General features: G+C 39.8%; 1 protein-coding gene and 1 long non-coding RNA gene across 7 annotated transcripts in view; one reads left to right on the forward strand and one right to left on the reverse strand.

The window, feature by feature from the left end:
• The window catches only part of LOC122878132, a 51867-nt gene extending 47336 nt beyond the window's left edge, over positions 1-4531 (forward strand). For 2 of the 4 annotated variants that reach the window (XR_006378416.1, XR_006378414.1), the window contains 4 exons: positions 26-251; positions 349-2411; positions 2511-2690; positions 2903-4388. This is a non-coding gene — a long non-coding RNA (uncharacterized LOC122878132). The other 2 variants (XR_006378415.1, XR_006378417.1) reach the window with 2 other exon arrangements.
• The window catches only part of kank3 (KN motif and ankyrin repeat domains 3), a 33399-nt gene that overhangs the window by 2839 nt on the left and 10986 nt on the right, over positions 1-19574 (reverse strand). Inside the window, exons 2-11 of one of the 3 annotated variants that reach the window (XM_044200486.1) lie at positions 13252-13316; positions 11055-11137; positions 8327-10117; positions 6849-6951; positions 6404-6643; positions 6041-6131; positions 5254-5473; positions 4532-4674; positions 2482-2682; positions 96-197 (exon numbers count right to left, since the gene is read on the reverse strand). In XM_044200486.1, coding sequence (XP_044056421.1) covers positions 96-197; positions 2482-2682; positions 4532-4674; positions 5254-5473; positions 6041-6131; positions 6404-6643; positions 6849-6951; positions 8327-10117; positions 11055-11091 — 2928 coding nt within the window. In that variant the 5' untranslated portion in view covers positions 11092-11137; positions 13252-13316. Of the gene's footprint in view, positions 1-95; positions 198-2481; positions 2683-4531; positions 4675-5253; positions 5474-6040; positions 6132-6403; positions 6644-6848; positions 6952-8326; positions 10118-11054; positions 11142-13251; positions 13317-19574 lie in introns of all 3 variants that reach the window. The other 2 variants (XM_044200484.1, XM_044200485.1) reach the window with 2 other exon arrangements.

Consider the following 19574-nt stretch of genomic DNA (forward strand, 5'->3'; position numbering starts at 1 on the left):
ATTACATTTTTATGCAAAACTGCAGTCATCAAATTCACAAAGTGTGACTACCCCATCTCCACAAAGGAGGAGGTGGTGTGGGAGGATGGACTCACCACAGCAGTTTGGGTCTTAGCATAGTTCATATGGGCATACAGCAGCACAGCTGTGTCGTTGTGAGACGCCTCCAGTGCGATGGACAAAGCATTGCTGCCATCCTACAGACAGAGGAGAGAGGGAGGAACAGATACAGTAGGAGGAGGGCAGAGAAAGTAAGTGAGTTTATTGTCCCTTAAAACATGTTCGAGAGCTTTACAGTTTGAGATGGACCATGTGATCGACATTACACATGGTTGTTCCTTTTTCCAGCCGTTTCAACACGCTTTCTCCTACAAGACTATTCCTCTGTCTGGATGTGATGGATGTTGGGATCCTTGATTGGCCAGTAAACAACCAGGACATTCATCCGTCCTGCATCCTCAGTATTTGTTTTTGAAATTCTACAAATACAACATAAATTTACAGTAGGAAAGCTCCTGTGGTTTTAAACCCTATAAAACCTATAGTAAGGAGTAATATAGGTCTCGTGTAATGTTGGAAAACCAGAAATTGAATCTTATTTTACAGCTTATCATTCTGCAATCAGTGTAAGTTACTCTGGTTGATAGTAGAGGTGTAAAGGTACACAAAATCCACAGTTTGGTACGTGACTGTTTAGAGTCACGGTTCAGTCCATTTTCAGTACAGTGGAGAAAATGAAGTAAAACGCATAGATCAACATTTTTATTTCTCCACTTACTGTCCCGCTCAGTAAATATCTTAGTCACGAGGTTAAAAAAATAAATAAATAAATAAAAAAACGCTTGTTCACGTTATGTGATATTGGTCGATATTTTTAAAAACTCTCATTGATATCGAGAGTGACTGCCGGGAGAATAATTCCTCGATGACTGCAGCTTGTGGTTATTTGCAGAGCATGCACAACGGACTGAATTGCACACGGGAACGAACATTATAGCAGGACTTAAGCCCTGTAATAGACGCATTCGTTGAAGCCATTGGGAATGGTTCAGCAGGTTTGGCGCTTAGTTTTTGTCCGTTCCACTCTTTGCCCAGTGTAGCTATAACTTAACCGTAACGCTTCCAAACGATAGAGCTAAATGAGATTTATCCAGTTTCTCTTTAGTGTTCGCCGTATGAGCTATACATCCAGGGGCTAACCCGACTAGCATTGTCTAGCTAACAAGCAACAACTGTTCTACTGCCAAAGCTGGTAGAGCTCTCACACTTTGGCGTTTATGTTCCACACGTGGTAAACTGTAGAACTAATTAGACAGTATTAAGATAATTTAACATAAATTATTTCATTCATAGACCGTAGCGAACCAAAAGAAAGTTGTGTACCCTTATACCTCTGTTTAAAAGAATACATAAAATGAAAATGTAACTAAATAAGGCTCAGCAAGAGCACTGTATTTATTTATTTATATATATATATATATATATATATATATATATATATATATATATATATATATATATATAACTCCACTGTGTTTATACAGTCATGGTTTTACAGTCATGCTGTTCTGTGTTTTCGGAGGACAGGGGGAGGTGGGGGCTTTTCCAAATGTTTTCCATCCCCCCCCCAGTCCATCTCTCTGCCCAGCTGTGCTGCACTGAAACACAATCCAGGGCCTGAATGGCCAACTCATTCTGGCACAGATGTGAATGCTCAAATATCTGTCTGCCTGGCCTCTCTTCAAGCATCCAGACCAATCCTCTGTAAAATCACTTTAAAACACACAGCTATGCAGATTAACAGAAAACGAAGCGAGAAATGTCACAAGCAGCGATGAGAAGAATTTTGTTCCAGGGTAAGACTTCTGGTATTTGAGAAAAGTAAATGTTCCCACTGAAATTTAGTAGATAATATACAGTAAGTCAGTTGGTTGACAAAATAATCATTCTTGTATAGTCTGGATCCTTTGGAGTCTAAAAGTAATCACTGATTAGGATAGTTGCTGCTGACTTGTATGGTTCATGTGGTGAAGTGTGTGCAAGAGCCTGCAGGGCAATGTGTCTGAAATCTGCAAGTCTGCGGTTGTGAACAGAGGAGCTGTGGCTTTTTAATTCATCCCCTGGGGGCTTGTGAGTAGCCCAATGATTGTGTTTCCTGTAAACAACACTGATTTCAGTAGAAGGCAGATGAAACTAATCTGATCATGGCTCTTAAGATCTCAGCCTATCTTCCAAACAAAGAAAAACACAAAAGAAGAGAAGGAAGGTGACAAGGAGAGGAAACTGCATAGACCAATTTCCCATGAGGAGCCGTTTCCTGAGAACAGATTAAGCTGAATCCCAGACGAAAAAGTGCTCACATGTTTTCAGCAGTCGGAGATCCAACAGTTGGCTTGATCTGTAAGCTCAGGGTAAGTTACTGAAAGTTTCCCTCAATGAGTGCATGAGCTGAATGGCTGGCTAAAAATGTAAATGCCTTACATTATCAATAATGGATATGTCGCAACCAGGCTGTTCCAGGAGCAGTTTGACAATTTCAGCACGGCCATGTTCGCTAGCACACATCAGCGCCGTGGATCCCTCGTCGTCCTGCACGTTAACGTCTGCGCCACACTCTAGCAGCGCACGCACCATCTCCTGGCGGCCGTGGCTAACAGCTAGCATCAACGCTGTCTGGCCCGCCTGCAGAGGTAAAGAATTATAAATGTAATTTCTCCCAATGAGAATACAGTATTTGAGAGCTTGTCATATTGGTCAGCCTATTTATTAAGTGATGAGAAAATGTACACCATTTATACCAAACCTATTGTTCCACTATCTGAAACAATGTGATTGAGGAAATTGTTGAACTAAAGATTAACTACAAAAAAGGTCAAGTTTTTTTGTTTTGTTTTTTACACAGATTTCTGTTTTTCAGCACAACCCTACTTCATTTGCACAGCTCCTCTGGCCCTACAGATGAGAAAGCCTTAACATTATACAAATGTGTTCTTGACGCAATGCAAGCGACAACCAAGTGAGAGCCAATCGGGGAGAGGTGGTCTGGCCAATCACAATCTGGTCTGATTACATTCCCATCACAATGTGTTCGACGTGCATTTACATCTTGCATTAACATGCGTTTTTTCTTATCCAGACAGGATATCCAGCTGCCAATTGCATGTCAGTGCCAGGTGTAAATGTGGTCATAAACACAACAGGGAGATTAAGAAAACAGTTCTGAGAGCAGTGTAGAAGATGATGTATTGTTCCAAAAACCAAACTTAAAGCCATAAAAAGGTTAATTCTCTAGATTTATAATCATAAATGCTTGCTTTTACTAGTTTCATGATACCAGATTGTTTTAAATTTCAAAAATGTTATCACTAATTCAAAGGAAAAGTCAAACAAGTACTTTAAGCCCATAACTTTCCAGTCCAAAAGCACAGCAGAAAATGGTGTGACTTAAATTCCTGTCTCTAAAATTGCATTGCGTGCCTCATGTTGTTACCCCACAGCAACAATAACAAGCGCCAGTAATTGGATTTATTGCCAGTGATGCTATAAATTCAGAGTCCTGTGACTTGGCAGTGTGAGAGCCTGTCAGGCGCCTGTCCAAACACATACACTACACAAACTGATTAGATCAAGCAAAGAGATAAAAACACTCAAAAGTCAACACATTCTCACAAATCACTTCTGACCAATCTGACCTACCCAATTAAAACACTTCCCAGTTGAAATAAACATGGAACAATAAAAGGCATTATCCCCTGAACAGTTTTTTTCTTTACCTTCACTCAAACAAGCAGATTACTTACAATTTTTCTCATTTGGCTGTAATATGTAGAATTGATCCTATGTCTGGTTTTATATTTCCTTTTTCCACATTAACAGTTTAATGTGTCTAAATTAGATTGAAGTCATTAAAAGAAGTCAGCTGAGCCAGGATTGGCTCTTTTAAGTGATAAAATGCATCTGGCTGATGGAGCCGACTACACATTCACAGATGTTGCTGTTGCTGTTTTCCTGCTTGACAACTGCTGCTGCTACTATTATCATTATCATCATCATCATTATTATTACATTATTTAAAAAAAGTGGATTTGTCTCGCTCTCATAAAAAGGTGGGAATTGTTGGGTCTCTAAATATTATAAAGAGTACGGTCTAGACCTGCTCTATAGGAAAGTGAGTGAGATAACTTCTGTTATGAATTGCCGCTATATAAATAAAATTTAATTTGCATATCAAATTAAGTGATACACTTAAGTGAATCACTTGTGACACAGATGTTACTGCACCTACACATTGCTCAATCTAATGTTAAAACTTAAGTGATTTCAGAACAAAACCTGTTTATATATCCAGCATGTAGCCACTAATGTCATGAGTTTTAAATTCTTTTTTTGGACAGGCAGGACCTACATACCAAACGAATATGACAGGAATGACTGTGGGAACATGGAGGAGGAACAGAAAGTGGCTACAAGCAGAACTTCAGGAGTAAACAACACACAAGCTCTGAACTGTGATGAACTGATTCAGACTTGCCTGGCTGGCCTTGGCGTTGACGTTGCCCTGACAAAAGAGCTTCTTGACCACAACCATGTCTTCCTCCTCCTTCACAGTAGAGAGAGCAGCCAGCATGATGGCTGTGTAGCCCGCCTTGTTCTGCTTATCCACACTGCACACACCTGTAGGGAGCAAATGTTTTTACGACAGTGTATTTAAAACACACACACACACACACACACACACACTTATACAGAACACACTGCAACTTACATATACATACATGCTCCTCCTTGATATAAATGGGGTGGACAAAATAGAAATAAATTTAATTTATATATTTTATGCATATGTTTTGAAGCAGTAGGAGTTTAGGCACACATAATTCACTAAAAATCAAATCAAAATAAATGTTATCTTCTCCAACAATCTAACATCACCTGCACGTTATGTAAAGTCAACCAGGTTGTTTTGTTTTTTAACTTAACACACTACAAGAAAGAATAATTACCTAATTTTTTACCTGAAACATTACGTTAACACTACTTAAAGTTTTGAGTTTTTAAATCTGGTAAAAAAAATAAATAAATAAACTTTTTTAAAAAGACTACTAATGGAAGTGACGGCGCTCACGTCTGGGGACCCTACCTTTTTCCCATTGGCTTGCAGACCTGGGGTCCCCAGACGCGAGGTCCGCAGTTGGACCCTTCTTGAATAATTGGTTGGATTATTAACTGGATTATTCTTAGACGTTCACTGACCTGTGTCCAGCAGCAGCCCCACCACACGGAAGTTGGAGTGTGAGACGCTGTAGTGGAGAGCTGTGTTGCCGTTGCCGTCGGTCATGTTGACTACGTGCTCCAGCAGAACTGACGACACCTCAGAGAACGCCATAAGGTAGTCTGAGACCCGTGAAGGCTGAGCCATCTTGGCACTAGAGATCCGGAACCACTCGAGCTGGACAGTGTGGGTGCTGGAGAGCTGAAGGTGAGGGCAGGAAGTCATTATCTATCTATCTATCTATCTATCTATCTATCTATCTACCCACCCACCCATACATACATACATACACACACAGACTATAATGAGTGAGCAAAACAGCATCTGAAGTATATCTAGCTCAGCAGATACACAATGATAAAGCTGTATTTCACTAGTGCTAGTGACTAGTGTCACCCATATTTTCTCATAATTTGGTGAAGTTGTGTATACAGTATTTTGGCAAAGTCAAACGGTATTTGTCTCCAGTTTGTGGCAGCCTGGCATTCCACTGAATGTTAAGGGAAGTCCTTCTGTTGTTAAACCCAACAATGATCTAGTTCCTGAGCCTTTTCTCAGTCTTGACTCCTGTTATTGTTACATCAAGCTCCTATTGTTTGTAATTAATGTTTGCTGGTGCTGAAAATATCCTATACCCTAAACAATAAAATACACTCCCACAGCTTTCACCAACTTTAAGTAACTTTTGCATTATTCCAATTATGAAGTGATGAAGTTAAATGTGTAACTCAGTGATAAAATGGTTTGAAGAAGCATGCAGGGACGCACCACTTCCTTACTCTTCAGTGTTTTGACGTCATCGTTCAGGTGGTTCTTCAGGATTAGGCAGGCTTCACGCATTTTTGAGCTCAGCTCAAACCTGTAAAAAACAATGTGTGAAGTTGAAACACAAAACAATTTACTGCTTTCAGTACGTAGTTTCTCTTTCTCACAATTGTATGTGGATTTTACAATATGTGTTTATACAATGTATGTAGTTGTATATTAACATGATTTGGTAGCATTCACATTCACTGCACCACACCTCAATCAGGAAACTATATTAACCCATTTTCTTTAGGCTGCTGAAACTGTATTAATCAATATAGCAACTTACAAAATGTATTTTTTCATACTACAGTAACAACATACTTCTCTTTCACAGCATCAGATGAATAATTTGTGGCTCTCAGGGTTTCCTCATCAGTGTCACTCTCGTCCAGATTGACGTTTCTCTCCTCCTCGGATGTTTCTTCCTCCAGAACCGCCTCCTCATCCTCCTCTGTGCTGTCCAAGCACTCGCCTTCTCCACTTTCTCCAGAAGAACTCCCATCTTCCTCCTCCTCCTCATCTTCCTCCTCCTCTTCTTCTTCACTGGATGTAGATTCATACCTGGGAGACAGATATTTGCTGGAATACAGAGCAACTTGTGCAGTTCACATTTTAGGGCACTTGGATGGTGAGGAATAAGGGTTTTGTTTCTTACTTGTTAAACGTTTGACCTGGTCAAAGTGTTATTTTCAACCTCCAGACCGTCTGCCGCCCATATTTTATTTTTACTGTGGTAAAAAATAAAATTAGGTTTCATGTTACCTACCCTCCATTTAGAATGCCAACAAACTGCAGGCTCTTCTTGCCAGCGGTGCGATTCTCGCCTGAGTTGCTCCCATCCTTCCTCTTCATGATTGATTTCAGCATACCTTTTACCATAACGGAAGCAAATGGATCAAACAATAGTTCAAACAAAGTACACCACTGAAACACATACCTCACACACTACACATGATGTAAACAAAATTATGTTATCAGTCTATCGCTGGAGAATTGTGCCATCTCTTTAGATTACCTAGTTTTGTCTTTCTAGTGGAACTGCTTATAAAACCAATTTGCCAAAAAAAAAAAAAAAATGTTGCTAATTTTTCAGTAAAAATATTTCATGTCTGAGTGGGTAACACTTTATTTTCTGTATTTTCTGAATAATTTCAAAGGAGTTTCATGGAAAGAACAATATAATTTAACTAATTACATAGAAAAAAGACAATTTTCAATTGGTACACCCATAATTAGTGTTATTGAAAATATAGATTTTTCGATTCATAGATTCAGAATATTTGAAACACTTTTAATACTCATTTTCCGCACTGTCAATACACCAGTACCAGCTGCACTTTCTCGCTCTCTCTTCTCTCCGACAGCGAGTTGACACACACAACTCTGTAATGCCCACATAGCCCCGCCTCCTCTCGTCACTCGTCGTGGTGTGTTGCGGGTTTTGTTATGGAGTTTTGTGTTACTTGAAAATGCATAAGATTGCACTGCTTTTCTTTTTACTTGCACTTTATTGCCTTTTGAATGTGTGACAATCTCAGAGACTTTCGAACATGTGTACTACCTCAAGAATAGTTTTTATTAATGTAAAATAGTTTTAATTATTGTTAATGTTTACTTCAGTCAGTCATTCTGCTGTTCTCTGCTACCAGCCAAGAAAGGAAAAGTCGTACCTTGTTGTTATGTTATAGCCTTGTTATATTTATCTTTTAATAAAAATTTAAAATTATATGCCCTTAATGTTGTGTCACTTTGTCTCTGTGGTATCAATAATCGATATTTTTCGGGTATCGTTTTGAAGTTAGAAATTCAAGTATAACGACAACACTACTCATAATTAATTACTAGTGTAACCTTGAGAGTCTTTTGGCCAGTGCACAACAGGTACAATTCAGCATAGAAGTGTCCACTAAGAAATGAATATAAGAAATGAGACAGTTCTTTCAAGCACAGTCCTATTTTCCCTTTAAATTTGTACCAGATTGCATAGTCTTTAGTTATACTTACATAAAATGAATTGACTATATTCATAAGAGCTCCACTTGTTGTGAATATTAAATTATGTTCACTCTACCACGTGCCCAGAATGCACTTACTAATGATGCGTTGTAATGTTATAAAGACAGAATTCTACATTTGATGTAATTTGTGAAGAAAAACATTTAAAAAACGAACCACATGATGTCCTGACCCTGACCCCAAGCATGTTTAACCTTACGATGAAGGCAAATACCTCTACGTTCTCACCTGTTTTGATGTTGCTGGCTGTAGTCTTCTCTCCTTGGTCTTCCTCTTTCTTCTCGGCCATACTGACCACCTCTTCTGGTGAGACCTTGTATTCAGCGATGGTCAACTGTCTCTTCTTTGGCGCTGTAACTTTCTGTTCCTCCATCTTTTCCTCAAACAAGTTCTCCCATTGGCACCCAGTGCTGACCACTGCAACAGGAGCTGGTTCTGCAGTCTCCACTATATCATCAGTCTGGGTGCCTTGTTCCATCTGATCTGCTGTTAAACTCTCACCTACGCATGCATCGCTCACCTCAGGACAGCACAAAACTGCAGCATGCCTTAACACAGAAGTCAATGTCTCTACCTGAGCACTCGTCATGTCTGGTTTTGCAAGAACCCCCTTCTCAAATGTGACTTTGGAGGTTTTTTCGTCCATCTGGGCTTTAAGGATCCCCAAGTCTTTGTCGGCCACACTCAACCGGTCCTCTAGAGCTACAATGGACTCCTGCTGGAATTTAATGGTGTCTTGTAAGGTGTCTATCTCCCGCTGTGCCTCGCTGGTCAGCCCAAGTAGTGACTCCATAACCCAAACTCCAGCCTCTTCTGTCTCCACTCTGGCCTGTACTCCCTCCTCATGAACCAGAGGGGCCTCTGTTCTGGTGCCTTTCTCACAGACATTTACCCTGGTGCCCTCAGAAGCATCTTTCACACCCTGGCTGTAGTAGAAAACAACAGAGTCCATTGGCATGTCATCCCCAACAGCCACTGATTTCTTCTCAACAACAGACACTTTTTCTGGCACTTTTACTAAAACCTTTGATGGAGGTTCTGTAGCTTTCTCTTCCTTCCCCTCAAATTTCTCAGTCAGCCTTTTCAGCTCACCAGATTTTCCGAAGCCTTTGTGTCTGGGTGAGGTTGGTGCAGTCAATCGACTGTGGATACTGTGGTCAGATTGAAGGGTCTCTGTGGTTTGGGTAGAAGACTCTGTAGACGGTTGCTTCTGCTGGGCCCCCTCCATGGCTACTTTCTTCTCCTGCAGGGCTAACAGGAGCATGTCTTTCTCTGCACGAAGCTTGGTCACCTCTTTCTCAAGCGCAGGAACACCCTTTACCCTCTCTTCCATCTCTTTTAGTTGTTTCAAAGCTGTAGCCATCTGCTCTCTAACTGTCTGCAGCTGGCTGGGTGGGATTGGAGTCATTGTGGTGCCAGCAGCTGGAGTGCTGAGCCCAGAGGTCTGAGGACTAGGTTTAGTCCAGCTACTCTGCAGAGGCTGAGTAGACGCAGTGGGTAAGAGCTGTTTGGGAGGATCTGCGAGCTGGAAGCGCCCACCGTTCTGGTGCTGGTGGGTTTGTTCCTGTTGTAGCCGCCGGCTGGTTTCCAGAAGAGTCCGCTCAACTCTGGGGTTGCGCTGCGGTGGAGGGGGTGGCACTTTGGCTCCGGCAGACAGGGGAGGAACACTGAGGATTGTCACAGGGGAAAGAGAGAGCACTTCACAGGGTGCTGACCCAAGGCGGTTCCGTGGTGGCGGCGGCGGAGGAGCTCTGCCATCCTCACTGGCCGGGGACGCCAGAGACTCTGTGGATGTCCAGCCACTGGTACGTCCCCCCACACTCCTTTGGGAGAGTTTGACCCCTCGGCCAGAGCGGCGGGAGCCAACAGGTGCCCGACGGAGATTGTGTCCACTTTCTATCTCTTCTACATATTTGAGGAAGTCCAGATCCAGCTGGAAACCATACGGAGTCTGAACGGAGTAGGAGCCTGGCTGGTCAGCCTCCTCCTGACTAGAGTAGATGAATGGAGAGCCCAGATCTGAAGGGAAAAGGACATGTGACTGGACAATATGGTCACATACTTAAATATGGCCTGTGGAGTTTCATTGTAAACAAAAGTTATGTTCACATTCAGTGTTTTTAAAAACGCATTGTGTGTATACTTTGGGTCCAACAAATGTGTTAAATGTATTTCCTATCTCATAAGCACACTCACAATGCCCATTTTTGAATATTTTAGATCTTGCATTGTTTACATCCACGTTTACTAGCTTGCAGTCTTCTACCCTGCCTTTGTTGGCAACATTGCTACACTCCTTTGCGCATTACTGCCAATGAATGTAATACCACATATATGTGCGTCCTTACAAACAAAATGGGGACCCACTCCTAAAAACGCTTCCCCAAAACACAACTGTTGGTCAAAAATTCCACAGGGTACCTTTAATTAATTCTGCAGAAATAAACAAGTCCCAATTTAAAATGGAACTTCTTCACAGAAAAGCAGAGATAATAGTATTCATATTTTAATATAAACCAGTATAAAAATTTGGGAAGTATGTATGTGCCTTAGTGTTGACACAGTGTACCAATTACTGTCTTAAGTTGCAATGTGTCACCATATTTCGGCGCAGGTTTATGTTTTATTTAACCACTATGTGTCTGATCTGTGGTGTTTACAGTACAAGCGACATAAAGACACAAACGATTTCAAATATATTTTGTTTCCTGCGGTTAACAGCATTGTGACACCATCTAAACCATCTCAGTGAGGTAAACTCTACCAACCCACTACTGACAGATTAAAACAAATTATTTGATTTATTACAACAATAAATTGAAAAACTACAGCACACTGCAACACTCAAACCTCATCTCCAAGAGAAGCCTAAATATTTACATTTTCACAGTCACAAGAGAAATTGGAATATGAGGTGGCAATACAAAAACAACGGCATCTTCATGTAGTTTCTTACCAGGCAGCTTTGAGTTAGCTTGCACCGACTGAGTCATTTTTCAGGACTGGGACCTTTCAGCACACACAGCTTCAAATCAACACCTGGCTAAAGAAAACACAGTGACATGAATGCATTTGTCATGAATGTACTTTTAGACCAAGAGGAAGGGAAAGGATGTAATTTGAAACACTGCACAGTCATTTGGTAAAAACATTTTATACTTTATATTGTATACTTGTATACTGTGACTTTTTTTTTTTTAAACAAAAGGTTTATTAGAAATGTTTCTTATATACACACACACACACACACACACGTGTACATTACATATACAGCAATAAACAAATAGGTGCCTTGTCAGTCAATCAAAGTACACACTGAGGCACAAATGAGCAAAAGTCACAAAGAACAACTTCTCAGACATAAGCCATCTTTTGTACATACATAGATCCTAAAAGCATGTTAAAATTAAAAGTATTTCATTATCTCCACAAAACTGAGCTCAGATTAACCATATTGCGAGGTTTCCATCAGGGAGTACTCATTCCTCATCTGATAGATCCATACGTTTCATAAATAAAGTTAATCGTCCCCAGACCTTTTAAAAACATATCTTGTTTCCCTTTTCGTGTAAAATTCAGTGTTATTAGCATTTGCCTAACCCAATGTGTAACACTTTTGGCGTGCAGGAGACATATTTATCATTATTCGTTCACTTTTGGCATACTTCTTACATACGTCTTTCGGGTATAGCCCTAAAATAGAAAACGCAGGGTCCTTTGGAATGTCTTTTGAGATAATCTTTTCTATTGCTTTTTTAACCTCCTCCCAAAAACATCTTTGCCAAACAAAATGAAATAGTTTCCCCTTCCCCTCAGTGCATTTTGTGCATAAATCTGGGATTTTGCTATTATATTGGTTTCATTTAACTGGAGTGATATGTTCTCATTAGCCATTTATACTGTAACAATCTTAGTCGGGTATTCATTTGCGTGTGGGCCTCAGTACAGACTTTATATTTTTATTGATTTAATATTACTAATTTTTCTGTAAGCATCAAAATCACATGCTCCAAATGTTGGCCATCCCATGAACATGTTTTTGTTAATAGGAGACAGCTTTACACAACAAACAACAAAAAATACATAACTTCTAGACAACCCAAGCTGCTCCTTGCCCTCACTTTAATGGCAGACCTAGGTGCTTCTTTATAGGAGTTGTAAACGTACTACAAAGTGCAGAAACGCCTGGAGATGTTTTCTCATGGCTGGTTAGCACGTGTGACAGCCTGTGACTGAATTCAAAAGAAGGTGAATTCCCTTCTTTTAGAGATAAAGAGGTTGTGTTAAATGGATCTCTTGTTTGCTTTTCCTCTTCAGAGGTGTTGAAGGACGTTGAACCTGACATCATCCATACCTCAGAAGAGTGTGTTTTTCTACTTTCAAGCTCTTGACCTCTTCACTTGTGGTCGATTGAGCTGTAAGAGGATCTATACGGTAGAACTTTCTTAATATACATGTGTTTGTATAAACACTTGTGGTACACAGTGGAGATTAGCAGTCTGGGGAAACACCTCAGAACAAAGTCATCAACAAAGAGGTGAACCGTTTCCAAAAACCACAAGACAGCTGCTCCATTAACAACAGTATCACACCATCCAACTCCACTGAAAAACCACAGGAGTCTTCTCACCGCTAAAAGCTGCCATACAAACTCCTCCACTTTGGGCATAATATGCATTTATTCAGACATGGTGGACAGAGAAACTCTAAGGGGACTGACTACATTGTAAAACATCTCAATGCAAAATAATAACATTTATGAGAAAGATCAACATGGAAAATATTGAACATTAAAAAGTGAACTTTTACATTTTTAAAATATTTTAGTTCAAAGTAGGAAATGATTCACAAACTATTCAAAATGTCTCAATGGAAGAAACAAAAGTTGAGGACTTTTCTTTGTTCAGCCACAGTAGCTATCGCTCCTCATACTAACAACCTGGTTCTTCTTCTGTTTGTTCCAAACAAGACAGGAAATATAAAACGCTTCCTGTGCTTCAGGAAAAGAGCCACCAGTTAGTGAGACTTCCTAACAGCAAGTGGAAAACTGCATAAACTGGACACTTTCTGGATAATTGATATTCTACCTAAGTACAGAGAAGAGAATGAAACATTAACTTAAAATATTATGTTATGTTGAAGAGAAGTTTCACCTCTTTCAGCCTCTCAGAGTGAGCGATTCATGCAGCTGGAGTTCAGGCTGGTTCCCTCCTCCCTGCTGGGGGGGCAGACAGAGAGAGACCAGAACAGTCAACAACAGTCCTGTACAGCATATTAACCATAGAATACAGACAAGTGACAAATTAATGGACAACCGTGAATAAATGAGTAGACAAACATAGTGGCTGCAGATACTTCATACTGAATGGTTTGAAAATGGAGAATCATGTGCTATGGCCTTCAAGATCTCAACCCAACCGAACACCTATTGGAGATCTGGGACTGACAAACGCTCTCTACCACCATTTCACCAAATGAGTGAATATTTGTGTAAGAATGGTGTTTAATCCCTCCAGTAGAGTTTCAAGGAGCATTGAAGCTGTTCTGGAGGCTCGTGGTGGTCCAGCACCTTCCGACTATGTATTTGTCACCTATGTGTAGATACCATACAGAGTGAACCTGGAGTGCTGCCCTTGATTGGGAGTCACTTGATTTGTAACCCAAAGCTTCAATCTTTCCAGCTGTTGCTCACCAGACAATGTTCTTTTTTTAATGTTGTTTTTCTGCCTTTTGTAGAAATATTTTTCAGTCTGAAAGAGAAAATGTGTGACGAGAGAAGATGTTAGAGAAGCCAGGATGCCAAGTATGAAAAAACTGTGACAAGGTGTGCATCCACCTGTACCAACACAAACCTCACTATCACAGGTGTGTGGGGTTACACAGAAAATTATAGTGGTTGCGGTTTATATGGGTCGCATAAAGCTGGTGAGAGAAAGATTCGTGCAACAAAAACACAGATACATTCTGTCTCTGAAATATGAAAATACAGGAACTTGTACCCCCCCCCAAACACACACACACAAAAAACCTCAGGTACCTGCTGTCATTCAATTTGTTTCAAACATATACACTCTTATATCAACACACACACACACACACACACAGATGTGTTTTCCAGCAGCCTCAGGCACATTCCTAACACATACTGTTGAAACACGCCGGTCGTCCTTATAGCTGACTGACTACTGATAAACTATAAACACACACATCATCTGTCAGCTCAGACTGCAGCAGACAGCCAGTGTATTGTCAAAGTGAAGACCACAACATTCAGACAGACAGAAGACTTAATTATCAAAAATTAAGTTATGGGTTATTATGGACAATGGATTAATTAAAATACGCAGTGGAAAGCAAAAAGAAAGAATTTTCTCTAACTGATAACGATGTTTCTGCACAGTGTCTTCTTATCAGCTGCTGCTCTGTTCCTCCTCAGTGTCTGTCAGTTTCAGCTCTCAGGTCAAACCACAGTAGACATGATGCTGCAGCATCCAAGCTAATCTCACACACAAGTTATATAAACGCTAAAAAAAAAAAAAAAAAAAAAAAAAAAAAGTTTTCAAGGTTGTGACGTCACCTCGTTGGTTTACTTTAGTCCAAACCAGAGAGCGGTAGTTTACTGTACTTAGTGATTTATTGTATTGGGTTTGTTTAGGATCAAATACAAGCTAACCAGAGCTTATAAACAAGTCACATTACTCAAAAGGTAGCTTGTTTATTGGGCAATTTTAGCAACATGTAATCCTGTGCCTGGTTGGAATTAGAAGAGATTTTGAAGTTGAAACAAATCTGGCTTCAGTTTATATAACTTTAGCTCCTTGTCTGCACTCTTCTGCAATAAGTAGGTTTAAACCAAGTTACAGTTTGTGTCAAAGTTGTTTCCCCTGTCGCTCCTCCTTTTTTTCTTACTAAAAGCTGAATTATATCCAGATTAACTTGTATGAAGTGAAGTACAGTTCCAATGGAGCTGTGATATGATTTGTATCAATGACAACAAAGTATGTGTCTTTAAGCATAAAACAAAGAGCACATATGTCTATGGGGCAGTTGCGATGTGACATCATCATAATTGGCGCTCAGAAACACACAGGGCGCCATGTTTTCCACACATCAACAATTATGACTGTGTCCAGGCACTTACTGCAGCCACTACATCATTCATATTTTGATAGCGACACCAAATTTAGCATTACAAAGAATACCAAGTACATGCGATGATGAGAGTTTTACCCAGACATGCTGCAGATCGTCAGAGCTATAACAAGTATGAAATCAGATCAGAAATGCTGGAGGTTTGAGAACAATCACACTCAGGGACTTTGACTTTTTTTCCTGCCAGAGTTCAGGTGGCATCCTGGATAAACTTGTTCCCATAAGATCAACTAGCCACACAAAGACAACTTGAACATGGTCTTTCTCCTCTACCAAGCAGACTGAAACGAGAACACAAGGACCCACCATAGAATAAGAAGTCCAGGTTAACTTTTCCACTACGGGAAATTAACAACCCATAACTTAACGTGCAGCCATCGCCACAGGGTTCTGTTTTCATTTCCACTGTTGTACATTTTTCTAGCGTTTCTGGAACATGTCGGCACTGCTCACGAGATGGCACTAAATCCAAACACCGCAATTACTAAAGCAGGATGTGTGTGTCAATATACAGGTGATCTTCTGACACAACACCAGTGGAAACACAGAGCAGGACCCTAGAACGAAAGCCTTGCAGGTTCCTAACAGTTCAGGTTTGGGAAGCTCCAGGTTCCCATAGTCCAAATACAAGTACTGTATTTTCAAGGATGAATTTCTTACACTGTTTGGAGACACAATTATCCACTTTAATTTCTCTGTCCGTCATACACAGCAGCAAAGAAAAACCAGGAAAAGCAATTTTAGCGTTTTACCACAAATAACTTATCACATGCTGAGAAACATCCATGTCTGTAGAGCATTATTCATGTTAGTCTCTTCTCTTTTTGCTCTACTTCTCCTCACATCTAGCCTCCTCTTTTCTCTTCTGTTGATTCTCTCATTCTTGTTCATCATGTTCCCTCATTTATACTCCATCTCTTTTTATTTATTTTCTCCCCTCTTTATTTCTCACCTTTCCACTCTTCATCTCTACCCTCCTCTTCTCACATGACTTAATTTCTCTTCTCACACCCATTCCCCCAGCTCTTCTCGAGTGTTGCTGTTTTTCCCTCTGATTTGATGACAGACAGCAAATTACAGAGAAGCTGCATTCCTTCCCTTTACACCCCCCCCCCCGAGTCCAGACCAGCTGAGAGCCACGCTGTCGAGTCTCTCTCACACACACACACACACACACCACTGAGTGCTCATAACACTTGCACAAGCCAAAAACAAAATTACAAAAATGCCCATAAACACATATACACGAGTGCACACACACACACCGCAACAGAAACTGTTTCACACACTTGCGAAACCTGCATAAACACAAACATATGAGTGCACTTATTCACACAAACATCCAAATATCTATCAAATATATGAATCCACACACACACACACACACACACAGTCAGAGAAAGACTGTTATAGCTACAAATTTCAGTGAACACATTGTGGTCATACCACCTTAATTTAGTAAACGCCTGAAGAGGTTCTATTGTGAACAGATAAACTTCATTGTTCTTCAGACTCAGACGTCTCTATTTCGATGGCTACCAATTACATGACATTCTTGAGTCAGTTTTAATGCTGCAATCTTAACTGCAGCAGCTCACACCAACACTACAGTCGCATTTCTTCACATTACAGACGTTTTATAGTAATCTTCAAGTTGTGCCATCTGCAATCAAAAGCGTAACATAAAGCCAAAGCTCTGTGAAACAAGGTGCAATAAATACTCCTACAGTATGTAACTAAGGTGAAAACATGTCACATATTGTAGTTTGTCTACATCTATTTTCATTGGTTAACCGGTAAATCTGGTGTAATTTTATGCTTCCAACATGTCCAAGAAGTTTCCTGAAAAGAACAACGTAATTTGGTACAAATTAGAGAAAATAGAGACAGTGTTCAATTGGTGCACTTCCAATTAATTAATTCCAGTAGTCTTTTAGTGCACAGCAAGGCAGCTGAACATACAAAAATGTGAAATTTGTCTACAGGCAAACAAACAATTCAACAAATATGATAAAGTTTTCAATAATAAAAGAACAATTAATATTTCCTTGGCTCATCTTTTGAGGACATTTCTATTTATCTTTTAACTAGTAGCAAATAAAAATACGAAGAAATTACGAAACGCTTTACTTGTCGTCATAATTTTGAGCATTTGAGATTAGGATTGTACTCAAAGTAATTGTTGAGATCTGGGAGCACGTTCGCTACAACGATGTCCAATGGGGAAAGTAACAGGAGCATTCAGATGATCAGCTCGTAAACAAGCCAACAGTTCAGGCAAATTATCGAAGCCACTTTATTCTGAGGTTTAACACAAAGTGAGCGCACCTGAAATGTCAGTCATACACAGGAAAACAGAGCGGCTACGCAAGTCCAGTCAATTTTGAAATTTGAATCTGTATATAATAGAAAATAATTATTATTATTATTATTAATTATTATTATTATTAATTATTATTATTATTATTTCACTGTTTGCCTTTGTGTTGTCTTCCCTGCGGCTTTGTTTAAAACCCGTTTGACTGTATCATTGCTTGTGTTTCTTCTTTTTAGAGACGTTATTGTTTTCACAGATCTCAAGTAACAAGTACAGTTTTATTATTCCGGATAGAAATTATGGCCAAACCTACGAAAATAAGACCCAAGATGTAATAAACTGGAATTAAGGGAATCCTGTTTAGTAATGCGAGGATCAGGCTTTAAACAGTCAGAGCCACAAACCAAATGAGCAGCTCACATTACATTTAAAACATTGCATGTTGTCTTTGTCATCTAAGATGTAATGAACTTGACCTAGAACTGTTGGGAGTAACACACACATTTATTTCTATAAAAATAACTTAGATGGATTAGTACTTTAGTGACAAAGTATTTCCTAAAAAACACAGAACAATTTGTTATTGATACAGTTTTTCCCCTTTGGGTTCAGTGGGAACATGTGACGAGTGGAGAAGCACCGTGTCGTCCCAGAGCGACTCATGGACGTGTTATTAATGAAGAGGAGAACACTGGCTTGTCCTGCTTTCGGTCCGCTTCACGAAGAGGAAACGTTGTGCTGGTTCGAGGCTCGGGGCCATGTTTTGAAACAGTGACCTCATCCCCACCGCCGCCCTTTTCCCGGGAAGAGAAGCCAGAGAGAGAGAGACACAATCTGACAGACGAGGAGGGGAAGGAGTGAAAGCCAACATCCTCTCTCACTGACAGCAACTTTTACTCTCCGACTGCTTTGCATGAGAAAAAACCCCATTCAGAAATCTGCACACATAGAAACACAGATACAAACCACAAATACAGGCCTCCACCCCTATATGAATACTATACTTGTGAGGACATTCACTGATTGATTTTGTCTAACATAAAACCCCAAATCTTATCCTGAAACGAACCTCTGTTCATTTCCCAAATTTTCCCAATAGTTTTATAGCTGAAACGATTAATACATTTGTCGATCGAAGGAAACTTTGTAAGCCACAATTGTGATGATGGACATAATCATTTAAGTTTTCAAAAAAGCAAACATGCTTTAAAACATTTGCTAGTTCCAGCTTCTCAAATTTGATACTTTTCACTGTTTTGAATCATTTTAAAATTAAATATTTTGTGGTTTGGAACTTGAAAAACAAGCAGTCTGAAGATGTAGCCTTGGGCTCTGTGACACGCATTCTTCACGATTTATAAACTAAACCAATCAAATAATGGAGAGAAAAAAAAATTTATTAGATCAACCGACAATGACAATAATCAGTTGCAGTAATTGATTATAACATTATTTAACTTCTTTCATTTAACTGTAAAGTTTTTTGTTCCTAATTTAAATCTCACCTCAAGATCCTTTTAGTAGCTGTTCTGGAGATTTTGATCATGTTGCATGACCTTCATCAGCAGAAGAACAGCTACTAAAATGGACCTTGAGTTGAGATTTTTCTGTGACTTCTGTTTCCAAGGTCTTGAACGAACTTTGAACCTCAACTTTTAAAGCCCACATGGACAAGAAGTGGCCCGAAAAAATGGAAATGCGAACATCTACGATTCCGCGCCAACTGTGCAAAATGATCCTCAACGAAAATCATGTGATATGATCAAAAGCTCCAGAACAGCTACTAAATGGACCTTGAGCTGAGACTGTTCTGTGACTTATGTTTCCAAGAACGAACTTTGAACATCGACTTATTTGTTGCTTTCTGAAACAGGAAACAGTATCTCAACATACATGTCCATTTTAACAAACTTTAATCTTAAACCTAAAACCAACTGCTAATCCTGAACTTAAGCTGTTGTAGAGGCGAGGAGAAGATTTCTTTCATATCTCTATCCTTGTGAGGAC

This window comes from Siniperca chuatsi, linkage group LG6, assembly GCF_020085105.1.
Source record: "Siniperca chuatsi isolate FFG_IHB_CAS linkage group LG6, ASM2008510v1, whole genome shotgun sequence".
NCBI lineage: Eukaryota > Metazoa > Chordata > Actinopteri > Centrarchiformes > Sinipercidae > Siniperca > Siniperca chuatsi.